General features: G+C 41.5%; 1 protein-coding gene across 6 annotated transcripts in view; it reads left to right on the forward strand.

Moving 5' to 3' along the window:
* mpp7a (MAGUK p55 scaffold protein 7a) overlaps positions 1 to 15,000 on the forward strand; it is a 64,092-nt gene that overhangs the window by 26,135 nt on the left and 22,957 nt on the right. For all 6 annotated transcript variants that reach the window (XM_084938825.1, XM_084938827.1, XM_084938828.1 and 3 more), the window contains exons 2-3: positions 5,085 to 5,232; positions 12,381 to 12,499. In XM_084938825.1, coding sequence (XP_084794951.1) covers positions 5,196 to 5,232; positions 12,381 to 12,499 — 156 coding nt within the window. In that variant the 5' untranslated portion in view covers positions 5,085 to 5,195. The remainder of the gene's footprint in view (positions 1 to 5,084; positions 5,233 to 12,380; positions 12,500 to 15,000) is intronic.

Consider the following 15,000-nt stretch of genomic DNA (forward strand, 5'->3'; position numbering starts at 1 on the left):
TTTAATTTATGCAGCATCAATTAACATTAACAGCTGCTTCAAGGGGCATGTGATGTAAATGTCCTACAATATTAGCGAGAAAACCCCAACAAGCAGACACTCTCCTATAAGCAAACACAGGGGGAGAAAGAACTCACTTTAAACAGGAAGTGAACATGTTCAGGGAGGGCTCAGTTGCGATAATTTGATGCTATGAGGTCTTTAAGATAGAGCTGTAATCAAAGAGTGACATGTAACCATCGTGGGCATATGTGAAATAATCTGTGAAATAATGACATAATAACATCTGATATAGATAAGAACCTTCAGGAGCCTAAGATGTACCTGTGGGAAAGGTTTGGTTGTTCAACGGTCTACGATGAGTTTGTGGACAAAGAAACACACTGTGTATTATAGCAGTATTATTATGGACAATTGATCTCCCATTTATTATCATTATCTGTTAGTTTCAACTTAGTAAGAAGGTTACGCAGGTAATAGATGTCCCCATTCAGCATACTTGGAGGAAAATGGCAAATGGTACGTTAATGCTCCTGAAAAAGCCTTATCAAGGATTTTTGGCCATGCATCTGCAAAGCTGTGTTTGAAAAATAATATCTGCTTTTGTCAGTCTCAGAGTTGGCTTTCTTTATATGCCTCTTTTGGCAGATCAGGGTTGAATTAAGTGTTCAATGAAAAAAGCTCAGATAATGTGTACAACTGGCAACTTGCTCAAGTCTTGCAAAATTATTGCACTACAATACTCTTAATTAATTCCTTTTTTTCTTCTCAAAATCCATTGTAATCTGATTTGTTAATAAGCATTATAATTTTCTGTCTTTGTGTGCCACCTTAACTAAATGAGCATCAAGAACAAAACTGCCTCCTCTGTGGAGGAATAATGGGGCCCTGCCTGGCAGGCAGTGGATGAGATTACTGATCCCTGTATTTACTGGCACACTGAGGCACATCTTGAGGTCATGATGGGGACACTCACACACACAAAAAAAATACACAAACTGAAGCAACAATGTGAATGTAAGCTGTCAGCTATTCTCCAAAGTAGTTTTTGCTCCTGGTGGCTGAGCAGTGAAAATATTTAGTGAGCTGATTGCACCATCTAGTGGTTATTTGTTGTTGTTACGTTTTGAAAAGACTATGCTGTATTGCATTTACTAAGCACTTTATCTGGACCTTTTTGTGACATTGTGTATGACAGAAGGAAATATAGTTTGATTGATACGTTTCTATAGTATACTTAAAAGCATGTTTAGCCAAACAGAAGCAAGGCTGTATGTAAAATCAAAGTCAAATAAAAGTTTCCAGTTTCGGAGAAGACCAAGATAAGACTTGTTTTTTTTGTGCCGGGGTCAAACTGGTTAACACCCTTTCTGTCTCTTTACTATTGAGTTGTAGTGTAAATTAATAGAGGGTGGAGCGCAGTCAACCCTTAGGCAGGAGGAACTCGAATTTCAGGTCTTTCCAGGTGAGCTGACACACCTGGCGGGTGGGTATCATCCTGTATGGGAGGCTCTAGTGTTTTTGTGCACGTCTGAGTATCTGCTGCTGTGTACAAAGCTGTTTCTGTTGAACGAAGAAGGTGATCTGGTAAGTCCCTGCAGAGCTTTTGGCCATTTCTTCTTGATTTTGTTATCTTGTGTAGAACATCTTTGTCATCGGTTAGACCAGATTTTGTCTGGTTGGCTTACTGAACCTGTTTTTGCCCTGCACATGTATTCAATCATGTGCTCATGAAGGTTTCTGTGGTCAAATGATTTTTGTGTAGACAAATTGACTTTGCTTGTTCTTTTTTCACTTTCTATCAGTATTTGTACAGTTCATACTGATTGATACGATTACCCTGTTACTATGAGCTTTTATTACATGGGAAGTGTTACAGTTTGGAGTGCTGCTGCAAAACCTTTAGTGTAGTTTTTCTATAAGAAATATAGAATACAGTAGAGAGTTGTATATTGATTTTCTTGGCGTGTGTGTTCATGTGTGTACATATACATAAGCAGAAGTATTTTAATGTGGAACAACTGGACAGTCATGAGGAACACATGGCTGAGTGCTGATTCTGTCTGAGCTGTCAAAAAAATCCCACCGGAGCCCGAGAGATGAGAGCTCACTTTTCACATTTTCCTGTTAACTGCTTACAAGGACGCTGCCCTTGTTGATATGAACTCTTCTACATCTTGGTTTACATCGATATTCCACATTTGCTAACCTAATCCTAACCTAACCTAATTTACATACACATGCATGGACTTCTTCCTATTGTGCATTGTTATTACTGCTCCTCTCCTCCTTCATAGCAGTCAGTCATTGCAGGAACACAAACCGTGCCAGGTACCGCCAAGTCTTATTTTAAGCAGCCCCGATCCCTCATAAAGCTAACGGCTATTAAGCAGAAGACGCATGGCACACTCCAGAAAACTCAACCCTGTCCCGCCTCATGCTTAATAGGAATGGACGTGGTGACACTTTGGCAGGGCCACAGCGAGGCAGGAGAAAGACATTATTCAACAATGTGTTTTTCCACAGAAGAACCAGAAAACGGCAGAGAGCTGCCATCAGAAGGATTTCTCAATTTCTTTCCATTTCAGAATGTCATGTGGATAAAAATTCCCAAAGACCATGCTTTAATACACTGCAATTATGCACAGCTCATTGAAATGGAGTTCCACTGTGTGTAAATGAATGTTCGCCTTTACCACAGCTGGTTAAGCTGCAATTATACTCTTACAAGTGTGTCATGTATGCTTGTGTGCATCGCCTGTAACTCTATCTACTTCTGTCTGTCTGACTTTGCACATTGTGGTGGTTTGGGGTGTTGGTATCGGGGCTACTGTGAAGAAAGAAATCAATTTGTATTTCAGCTACTCTACATCATAGTGGCTTGAAGCAACCACAGTTTTCCATAAAAAGCACAGTTTTATTCCTCGTTTTAAACCCATGAGCTTGTACATCTCTCATCTTCAGTCTCTGTAGCAGAACCTCACTCTTTTTAAACATCATCACAGGAAAAATATTTGGAAACCTCTTTTTATGGGCTGGAAGATTGTGTGCTGTCTGCTACCATAACTGACCTTTATGGGAACACACAAGAGCAAGCAAAAACAACATAGTACCCTTCAGCATGCAGCTGTTGATTACTGTCTGCAAATTTAATACCTCAGCAAGTCTGTGGCCTTGGATGCTGCAAGAACTATGCAGTGGATTTAGATGATAGTTGGAGGTAAAGGGTTAGGGGATCACCAGTGATTACACAGACCTCAAACAGTTTTATCCTTTTAATATATATTTGGTACTGACTAAAACATCTAGTAGGATTGAGTGTCTAAGAAGTGTCGAATCTGAAAGCTAACATTAAATATTTTCATCAAATTTGTGATCACTGCAGTGATTGCTTTTATTTAAATGTCACAAGATGAATTTCTTCAATCTAGATGACAGAACGGTGTTGGTAAAAGAAGCATGTGTTGCACAGGCTGCTGAATAGATTTTCTGTCATATCACTAAGGACCAGTGTAGATAAACCCTGAAGCTGATCAGCAGACACTGGAGCTGCTGGATAACTTTGGAGCTAACTGCTCCTTTGAGCTGTAACCAGAGCAGGTGTGACAGGGCTGGTTTTGGACGGTCATCAGTTACGCAGTGGAGACGAGTGTCATTCATGGTGGCCCAGTAAAATCCAGTGCCAGGAGCTGGCCTTGCTGTTACTGGATGTGGGAAGAACAGGACAGACAGAAAATCCAACATCCCAGTGGGTGCCTGGGGAGGATCCAATGGCGCTGACCTTTGTTGGCAAAGTTGACCCCTCTTGTGTCCTGTTGTTGCTCTTCCTGTCAGGCCCAGATGGAGACAGCATTTCACCCAGTTGAACCCTGAGAAAGCATTCAGAGGATGACACGTTTTTCTCCTGTTTCTTTACCTGATGAAGTTCTTGATGTCTTTTGGCCATTTGCTTTGAGCAGTGATCTTCCAATGTCCTGTCTGCTCAAGAAAGAGGAGAAGAAGCTAAAGATTAAATAATAAAACTGTCTTCAAGTTTTAAACTTGAAACAGACTTTACATTTCTTGATAGGCAGTGAGAAGTTTCAGGCACTCGAGTGTTTTTCTCTGTAAGTCATTCACCTCCTGACTGTTTCTCTCTCTAACTTCATCAGCATCCAGCTGAGATTCAGATTGTTCCACCGATTCTCCCCGCAGGCCCAGCAGAAAGGATTGTTTTTGAAAAGAGAAGAAGAAAAACAGTCTGTACACATTTCCATCACCCAGATGTGTTTTCATACATGCAGACAAGATCTTCTGACTTACACACATACAGGTGGTTTGTTGAGGAAAAGTCCTTCAGGTTGCACCCCAGCTGGGTTTTTTAGGGTGAACACTCCCTGCATTTGCAACAGTTCCCACTAGATGGTGGGAGAACCATTTGGAGATGTCAGGCTTTACATGGATACATGGAGGAACAGCTCATTGCAACTAAGCAGAGCTTGACCTTTATCAACATGGCAAAGTGTCACTTTACTCCTCCCATGACCATCAGATTTTCTTAACAGTTGAGAATGTGGTCAATCCCCTTCACGTGCAACAAAAAATGAAGAAAAAGATGGTGCAGCATACCTTAAGACTTTTCATGTTTGTTTCTGTTTTGCTGCGTAGGCTCAAACTCTACATGTGTTTGTACAGAGCTGGAGGTTTTCTTCCTGTTAAAGATTGTAGTTCCCACTGATGCTAAGTGCTTTCTAATACGGCGTTGTCTGATTGTCGGGGTTTTCTCTCTATTATTGTAGGGTCTTTAATTTACAATAAGCGCCTTGATGTGACTGTTGCTGTGATACAGTCTTATATACATAAAATGTATTAGGTTGGGGTAAGGTAGCTGAAACTCAAACCCATGCAGAGGATGAACAGAAGGAGAAAAAAGGATTAGTTTGAGCTCTGGATGCACTGGCTTACCTACAGAGAAAAATATGTTTTGCTGGTATAATAGATATTTATATCCATGGTTACAGATGCCAGTGTAATCCCTAAACACATACTCAGACATATACATCTATTCTGCCACAAGTAGGCTCAAAATTCTTGTTCTCTTGCAGGGCTCTATGGCATAAAGCCCATCCTCAGATTCAGCTGGAGATTGCTTCCAAGGAGCTCCTGACGCCATTTTCCACAGTCTGAGGGGAACCAGGAAGTAGTCGGCAGGAGACATGCCTGCCCTGGCCACCGGAACCGGCCATGAGCCAGGTAACAGAACCTCAGGCGAGGAACACAATCAGCAACACTACTAATATGTGTCTTATAGAAGAATTTGCTAAAGGACTTATTTGATTCATGCTATTATGTGGCTCCACAGCCTACAAATAGAAGAGTATGAATGCAAGTCTGACCTCAGCTGAAAAATGAATACATCTTTATTTAAATGTCAGTATAGCCTGTTGGTGCGCCCACCACTTTAAGGGGAGCCCAAATCTAATTTCAGTGTAGAAAAGAATTACTATTCGTGTGCCTCAGGGTACTTTTTCTTGACTCGAGTGGACCATGTAAAACTGCGGTTGGAAAATAAACCAAAGTCTATTTTCGCTCCATTTTGTGCCCAGCTCAATGAAAAGCATACTGCTGTGAATTTACAGTTTAACAACATAGAGCAAAGCGATGTTAAAATACATACACCGTGCTCTCGCCTTCCAGTTGTGAGGAGTGCGTGTGTGTGATGTCAGAATGAGGAACATGTCAGGCTTGTCATCACAGAGACAGCTGGCAGAAATCACCACCTCTCCCCTCGGGAACGCTTTCCTCCTCTCAGACCGGCTTAATGGGCGGCTACATCACTGTGCACGCACACACAGAGGTCTTGACAAGCTCCAAACAGCATGAGGACAAAAGGAGGAGAGACATTAAGTCTTACGCTGATGGATAAAGAGCGTGTGTGTTTCTGTGTCCAGACTTTTAACAGAGTAAAGAGCACCAGGGTGGCTGTAGCTCAGGTGATAGATCAGGTCAGCTACTCATTGGAAGGTTGGTGGTTCGATCCCTGGCTCCCCCTAGTCTGCATGCCAAAAATCCTTGAGCAACATTCTAACCCCCGGTTGCTCTCCAATGCATCCGTCGCAGCGTGAATGTGTGTGAATGTTTGCTAAACATCCCTGAAGTATAGAAGAATGAATGGGGGGGGAATGTGGCATGTTGTGCTTTGAGTACTCTGGGAGAGTAGAAAAGCGCTATATAAGAATCAGTCCATTTACTAGTACCAAAGGTCCTGTTGTTCTGGAAATTTGTAGAGGCAAAGTAGAAAGCCGTGAAGTTGTGTGTGCAGGTGAAACCTAATGAGCATTATGGATGAATGTTGTGTTACAGGTTGGGAGAAGTCATAAATGCTTGTGGTTGGCCTGGCATAGGGAGTGACTGGCGTTCTACCGACGTTTGCACAGATTACTGGTAGTATTACTCCTGGTATCATAAGAAAGCTGTTGATTTAGGAGCCAAAGTTCTGTGAGGATGATGGAAAAAAGAATTCATAGTTTTCAAGAAAAAAGCAACCATTTAATTGATAAATACATTTTTAGATCAGCTATGACTTAAAACTACAGCTTCAAAATGTAATAAGGAAATAACATCTTAAAAAATATGATGACTGCTGGTGCACCACTGTAGTTTAATCTGTTTCGATACAATCTGTACTTCCAGCTGGAAGACATATGATAGATAATATTTTATTGAATTTCCTTTCTGCAGTGTAGTTTTATATTTGCCATGCCCTGGTTTTAAAGGTTGCTCTGTCACCACAAATAAGCCACAAAAATGATGATGATGAAACTCTGCAGAATCGTGTGGTGAGTAAGAGGCCAAGCACGAGAGAGAAGAAATGAGAAACTGAGATAAACTAAAGTGAACGGCAGTTATGGCATGGGGAGAAAGGTTTGTGCTATGCTGAGGTTTGTTGCACCCTTAGCAAGGTATTACGCCATCACACTTTCCTACCACACGAAGGATGAACAACATCCATCCATCCATCAATCACCCTGTATCCTAGTTAAGCAGCAGCAGCCTGAGCAGAGAAGCCCAGACTTCCCTCACCCTGGCTGCCTTATCTTTAGTCAGAGAAAGGAGGCTCATCTAGGGGACACCAAGACTTCAACAGAGCCAATCAACAGATATAATCTCTCCAGCAAGTCATCGGTCTGCTCTGGGGTTACCCCATGGTAGGACATGCCCAGAATACTTCATCTAGCAGGCATCCAGATGGCATCCTACTGAGATCCCTTATTTATCTGACTCCTTTAAATGTGGAGCAGCAGCTGCTCTACTCCGAGCTCCTCACCCTGTCTCTAAGGGACAGCCCAGCCATCCTTGGAAGTATGGATGGGAATTGATTAGAATTTATTGATTCTGATTCCATTATCAATATCAGCTGTTGTCACCATTGTTAAGTAGGATCTCAAAGACATTACATTTGTGCAAATTAATTACAGACTGTGTGCTCAAAGGTTTGTGCTCGTCTGTTTGTAATCTGTTGAAGTTCACGGTCTGGGGTTGCCATTCACTCAGCTTTAACATCACTTTAGGTTCTTGGCTAGCTTAGCATTAGCATGTTGTCTATGCAGATATTTGCAAAGAGCCAAAGTTGTGTTAAGAGCATAGTACAGTTGTTCCTGTCCTGGATATCATTTGCACTTTAACACCAGCTGATTGTAGAGCAAGTGCAAGTGGATAAGTGGAATCGATAGGCAAACACATTAACGATTCCAAGGACTTGGACTACTGGGAACTGTTTCTCTACAAGAACTGGTTATTGATTCCCATCCTTAATTAGAATGAAACTCATTTCTGCCAAATCTATCTTTAAAAGTGAAAGCCCAAAGAGGAACCAACATTTAAAATGAAAGAGGTAGGAACTGAAAAAAAGGAGAGAATAAACTCAGACAATAACACAGACAAAGAGGACATAGAGTAAAGGAAGTTACATTCAACAACACAAAGGCTTATACAAACAAGCACTTCCATAGATTTATTCAGAGGTAAGAGAAATGAATCTAAGCTAAACTTCAGGAGGAAATAAAGAATATGGTACTTACACTGTGACACCTGACTTTAAAAGAATCTTGAGGAAAAAACAGACAATATGGTAGGGATGGTGTCACACACATTAAATTACTAATGTGTGTTTTTTAAAGGGAGTTCCTGACTTCATGAGTGGGGAAAAATTACATTTTCCATACCTATGATTTGTTGCCAAAAAGCCACGCCATTGTTTATATAATAATTCATATAAATTTAATCATTTGAAAATGTTAACCTCTAAAAACTGTAAGTATGTCTGTAAACTTCAATTTGTAGATGCATTTCATCAAAATGTTTGTGTTTTGATGTGTATTTTCCTGAATTTGTATGCAGCACACATCCCCACATAGCAAAATTGGTATGGCCCGGATCTGGCCCACACATTGTGCTTACACGTGGCACACATACCACAAAGAATGACGGCCCTTTGGTGGCCCAGATCAGGTTACCAGAGGTGGCACACACATGGGCCAGCACAAGGCCAGTTGCAGACACACTGCTGGCCCTGTGCTGGCCCAGAACAGTTTCAGCTCTGGCCCCAGATATCAGCCTAATGTGTACCTTAATCAAGCCATGAAATAACAACATGTGCTGGAACATAATAGTACAAAAGTAACATGACGAAACTGTGTTCAGACAGTGAATGGACTGATTCTTAACTCAGTGCTTCCTAACTACATTCGTACACATTCACACTCTTGACATGCAGACTGGAGGAGCCAGGGATCGAATCACTAAGCTTCCGATCAGTAGATGACCTGCTCTACCTCCTGAACTACAGCCACCCAGTGGTAAACATGAGTAAACCGTCACTAGGTTTTGGATAAAGTGTACACTCACAAACCTGTCAAACCTGCATTTGAAACGTTGGCTACCATAGCAGTATAGTATTGCAACATGGCATTTGGGTCTTCTAACTAAAATAGGAAAATAGGAACATAAATGGTGCCATCATTGCCAGACCTGGCCCACATCTGGTTGACATACACCCTGCCATGACACCAGTCAGTCAGAAGTGCCAGCTTGATCCCAGATCCGGGCCAGACCTATTTTCTATGAGCCTGGGCCACATACACCAAACCACAATCGGGCCAAATGTGGCATGCCATCACATAAACAGTGCCATCTATGCCAGGCCTGGCCCATATCTGGATGGCATATCACTTACCATGCCAGAAGTCAGCCAGCAGTGCCGGCTTGACACCAGATCCGGGCCAGACCTGTCTGCTATTTGGGTCCTTGTATGTCATCTGACAGTTCTAGCTTATTAAACTGGCAGGTCATAGTGACAAATAATGGGGTTTTGAGATTTTCCATCCAAATCCATCAGTCTGCAACTTCTGCTGTCACCCTGTTCCCACATTTATACTCAAAACATGTCAAATCTGTCAGCAAAACACCAAACACATGCCTGACAAAAATTCACGCTCCTCAGTCTGATTGCAGTTATCCATAAGTACATCCTCCTCTGTAATTTCTTTTATCAAAGTTCACTGAAAACCATTTTTTCAGCAAGTTTGGCAAAAAAAATTTCAAATAAGTATCTTTTACTATCAAGTCTACTGCTTTGTCAGTAAAGCTGTTGCCTGAGGCCATCTTTCCTCCTCTCTCAACTGGAGAATAGGAAGGTAAATCAAGCCTCAAGTGGATTAGTGAACATGACTCTCAGACATGTTCACAAGGCAGTGTTTGAAATATGTTGTCACAACACTATTCCCCCAGCAGTCGTAAATCGTAAATCCTCCCATATATTGAGGGGGGTCAATAATTCACCGAGCACCTGGGAGAAAGACAAAACCCAGCGTTCATTTCCTGTATTCAAACGAGTTTGTTTTCATCAGTTCGTATTTTGTAAGAAGATCAGTATAGTGTGGGAAGTGGGCTCCCTTAGCAGCCCTTTCTACACCCATCACCTCATCCCATGTCTCTTTAAATCCTTTTGTTGAATATATTATGTGAGATGTTCTGTAGAGAGTTCCAAGTTGTAAATGATTGAGGGGGCCAGCTGCCCTCAGTCAGCTTTTGTTAGCTACAAAGCAAACTTTCTGGTGATGAGGACACCAGAACCTGCATTTGGCCTGCATCATTATGTGTAAAAGTTCTCTTGGTCTCTCTTCCCCTCTTTTTTTTTTCACGAGAGAAACGGTGAGGTATGAGGCGCTAACACTGCACAGGAATCGTGTCAGGGTTTAGAGAAAAGGACAGGATATCATACTGATGTATCCTGTAGAGGTGGGAATCACCATACATCCCACGATACGATATTATCACAATACTTAACGCACGATACAATATTATTGCAATTTTTTAAAATATTTTGCGATATTCAGATTCTGTACATAGAGGTAAACTTTATCAATATTCATTTTATCTAATATCAAAGTCTCACTCTCCGTCTTTCTCTCATTTCAGTCAGTTTTATTGTTGACAAACTGAACGGTTTGTATTACAGTCTAGTCCAACTTAACTGAATGCAACCATCTGGTACAATTATAGCTATTCTGAACTATGCAATTTATGAAAACTATGCAGCCCATTCAGAAACTGAAGAATTTGAAAGTAAATTTAAACAAAATATAATTTTACATTAAATAAAAAAGTTTTAAACTTAATTAAAATAAAACATGTCTTAAATTAAAATAAGTAAACTGTCATGTTTATTGCTGCCAAAAAAAAAGTTAAACACATTTGGACAGTGAAGGAATGTCAGGATTCTTGCTCAGAAGAAGGAGCTGATCAACATGCTCTGAAGTCAGAGCATGTTCCAGTCCACAAAAACTTTTTTTGTAACAAAATATCGATTTCTGCTGTCCCTGTATCGATACATTATTAGCAAACAAAATATCACGATACTACACAGTATCGATTTTTTCCCCCACCCCTAGTATCCTGGTCCCCAACAGCAGCAGACGGAGAGCATGACATCAGCTCTCCCACAAAACGTCCAGAGCTGCCAGTACACACTGACTCTAACCCGGTCAGAACCCAGTTCAGTCAGTCGCTCGTCCAACAGTCAACGTCAACCATCAATCAGTCCTTTTCAGCTCTGACTTACTCTGCTTCTGTCTGTGGTGATTTTTCTCTCTCTCTCCTTTCTCTCTGTTGCCCTGTGCTCTGATGAAAGACACTCTCAGAGAGGTAGCCAAGCTACTTGTCTTTGTTTTGACATTTCAGTGGCTCTGCTGTGGATATGTTTAGAACTTCTTCATGTGATCAGTGTTAGTTCAAAGGCTTTAAAGCACCCTGTGAGCCTGACCTTTAATGCATCACCTAGTTTGGTGGATCACAGCCACGATGAGGACCAGAAGTGAGCAGCAAACAAGTATCTGCTACCACTCTCCATCAGCTGTGCTCCAAGACTGTGTTGTGTTTGGATGTAACCCCACTCACTCACTGGTTTTGTGCTCTCTCCGTCTTGAGTGCTTCACCTCCCCCCTGCTTAATCTTGAAACCATCAGCTCCCCAGTCTGGTTCTCTTTAAATTGAATAGGAAATCTTTATTCTTTTTATAAGCTGGGTGAGTAAAACCCTGAAAGGCCTCGTGGATTTCAGCATCCGCTGTTCTGAGAGGATTCAGATTTAGCCACGGGCCTCTTGTTCCACACTGTAACCAACAAACTTACACATGCAATAGTGTTGACCTGTGCATGGCTCACATAGACCTGGATTAATGCAATGTCTGTTCATTTCACTTACTTCAGATTCAGTTGCTGAAATGGTTTAGTAAATGGAGTGTTTACGGACAGCGAAGATGTGTGCATATGTGCTGTGTGTTTTATTAAAAAAGAAGTTTCATATTGAACTTTTTAACTAACCAAAAAAGAAGTGGGATTCTTCATTCCCTGTTTTTTTCAGTTGTTTCTAATCATGGACAGAAGCGTCCCTCAAACAACAGGAAGGGCTGGAACAAAAGCAAGAAGTAAAGGCGGGGGAAGGGAAATAGTTTATTGCCTTTACGTTTCCTCTTCTTTCCAGTGGCAAGCAAGCGAGGGATATCATCGTCTGTTTTGTCGCTCGTAGAAGTTTGAACCATACATTTTTGTTTCTGTTTTTTTAATGCGTAATAGAATCAGCATGGAAGGAAAAGGAAGAGCATCCACAGATTATAATTAGAGCTGTAGTCTGTGTAAGTATGTACTCCTTCCTAAAGGCACTAGTACAGGACTTTGTGTGTTTTGTTTTTACGTGTGCATCTGCTTTCTGCCTGACTCTGGGTGTGTTGGGTGTATATGTATTCATGCACACATACAGCACTTGTGTCTTTTGCTGTGCATGCAACAACTCACACCTCCCACTACCACACTGACCCCCCTGCTTCCTCTTTCCTTCTGCAGGTCTGTATGAGCTGCTGGCGGCCCTGCCATCCCAGCTGCAGCCTCATGTCAACTGCTCTGAGGACAACACCTTCCTTCAGGATATGTTTGGAGAGAGAAGTCTCCACTCACTTGTTAAGGTACAACAAACAAATATAGGAATATAGTTATAGGAATTTCGCCTACATATTTTTCAGAAAATCACGTGTTGTTTAACTCATATATGCACGCACTGATAACTCTTAAATACACTTAAAACGCTTAAGTAATTTCATTTAAGTGCTATACATATGAATACCTCAGTTTAACCAAACCTAGCTTTAATTGCACATGTAGATTGTGTACAAAGTTTATTGCCAAGAAGGCAGACAACTAAATTAGTCACATAAAAAGTCTTGAAAAGAGGAGCCCCCCGGCCTCCAAAGCAATTATTATTCATGAATTACAGTCCTATTGCCCCATCTACCTGCCCAGATCTTCTAATTCCTTCCTCTACCAGCAGGAAGGGGCCTGTGGTTTGGTTACTGCCTGTTAAACTAGATAGCTGCAGAGATTGGGGAGAAGGTTTGTCTGAAATCTTTCTCTGATTTTTGTTGTTAAATAGAGAAGAATTTTCCCCCCTAAACATGGGGTAGTTTCCTGCAAATCAGCTTTCCATTCTTTATTATTCAGTAAATAAATGTAATAGCTGCTCGACTGCTGTGTCTGACTGATAGGTTTAACTGAGCCATCCTAGTGAGCCAAATGGACAGACAGGCAGACTTTAAAATGCACAGAAGTACTAAACAACCATCTCGTCTTACTCAGAAACCGGATGCAGCATTCAGGCTAACATCATGGACACACCATTAATAAAACCGTAATTGTCCTCTTCCTAAAGCTCGGCCACCAAATCTCCACAGATTCCACCTTTATTTGAGGTTTGTGTAAGGTTGTAGAGGGGATACGAAGGAAAGGCTAAACAGCAGAGAGAAAACACACACATCAAGTTAATCTGACAGGCTTCCTAACCCAGGTCACTCATATGGAAACGCTCATGCCTCACCTGTGTAATTACAGCCAGTTGTTGGTCACTCTGTCTGGAAGGAGAGAGATGGTCCAGAGGAGGAGGTGTCACAGATGGAGAGAGAGAGACAAGAAAGAAGTAGAGAATTCAGAGCAACATGAAGACTTAAACCAGACATATGCTCTTTCTGTCTCTCTCACCTGTACTCACCAGATGGTCGGGACGTCTCACATCCATCCTAATCCGATTATGTTACAGAGATGAAAGAATTATTGTCCGATATCATCTTTCAGCTTTTATTTACATCTGTTTGTTGCTAGAAAATATTCTCATGACACGAGCCAGGTGCTTATTTATAGTTTGAAAGCCTCACTTGAATCCAAAATATATCCCCTTCCTTGCACTGTCTTACTTTGTATTTAGGCTACCTTCCAAATATTTTCATTAAAGTTCAATGGTCGACTGCAGCCCAGAGTTACCGGATCAAGCACGTTGTTCACAAACAAGTACCTCTGAAATGAGCCAAAAGGGACTAGATGATGATAGATGAAGCCAAATGCAAGGTTATGATAGGGACAAGGGAAGGAAGAAGGAAACGCCATATTGCAGCAGACGGGTCACAGTATGCTGTTGACTACTGAAAAACTTTTTGAACCATGTCAAGCACACTGGAGGGACAATTAAAACAAGAAGAAATCTACAGGTCAACCAGTCCCTATTCTATCATTTTGTATTGTCTGTATTGGTAATCAAGGAAAATCCCACAGCCATTACTCCAGGTCCATCCATCCCTCCATACATCCATTCATTCTCTGCTGCTTTTCAGAGTTGCGGGGGGACTGTGGAGCCTATCCCAGCTGTCTTAGGGCGAGAAGCAGGGTACACCCTGGACAGGTCGCCAGTCTGTCACAGGGTTTTGCTCCGGGTCACTTTGAAAAAGATGTTCAGCTTGTAAAGTGTGTGATGTGAAGTTTTCTGGGCAGAGATCTTAAGCCTGCTTAAGTACTATGTTTTATGTCTTCAGGTATTTTGAAAGGTCTCCAAAGTGTGCATCCCTGACCCTTAACATTACATTAGTTCATGTTAGCAAACTAGTGACACATTATTTCAAACCAATAACTCAGTGGAAAGAAAAATAAAACTAGTTAGCCATAATGTTAGGGCTTATAGATGATGTTCACAAGATGCAGTTAGCACTGTTTTATATAGTGTTATAGTGTGATTTGACCCCCATTTATCTCAGGATTAATTCCAAGATAATTGGGGGTCTAAAAAAGTTTACAGCATGACAGGTTGCCGAAGCATCCGTTGTTACCGAAGCATCAACAGCAGTCCTAACATCCATCAGCATGTCCACAGGGGGAAAACATGTTTACCTCCACGACACGCCTAATGCACCGTGTTTTATTGCTGAGTAATAACGGCTTTATGCAGGATTTGAACTTCTAAGCTGACCTTGAAACATGACTGTTGTGCTGGCCAAGACAGAGTCCTAACAGGCTGTGATTTATCTGGGCAGACTGTGTGGATAAGTCCAGCTGAAATGGCTGTAGCTGTTTAAGGCCAAGATTTAAACTGGAATCTTGATGGGGAGAGACGATGTAAAGACATTTCACACGTCGCTGCGTCGCGTTT

Source organism: Perissodus microlepis, chromosome 9, assembly GCF_051167445.1.
Source record: "Perissodus microlepis isolate ML-2025 ecotype Zambia chromosome 9, ASM5116744v1, whole genome shotgun sequence".
NCBI classification, from domain to species: Eukaryota; Metazoa; Chordata; class Actinopteri; order Cichliformes; family Cichlidae; genus Perissodus; species Perissodus microlepis.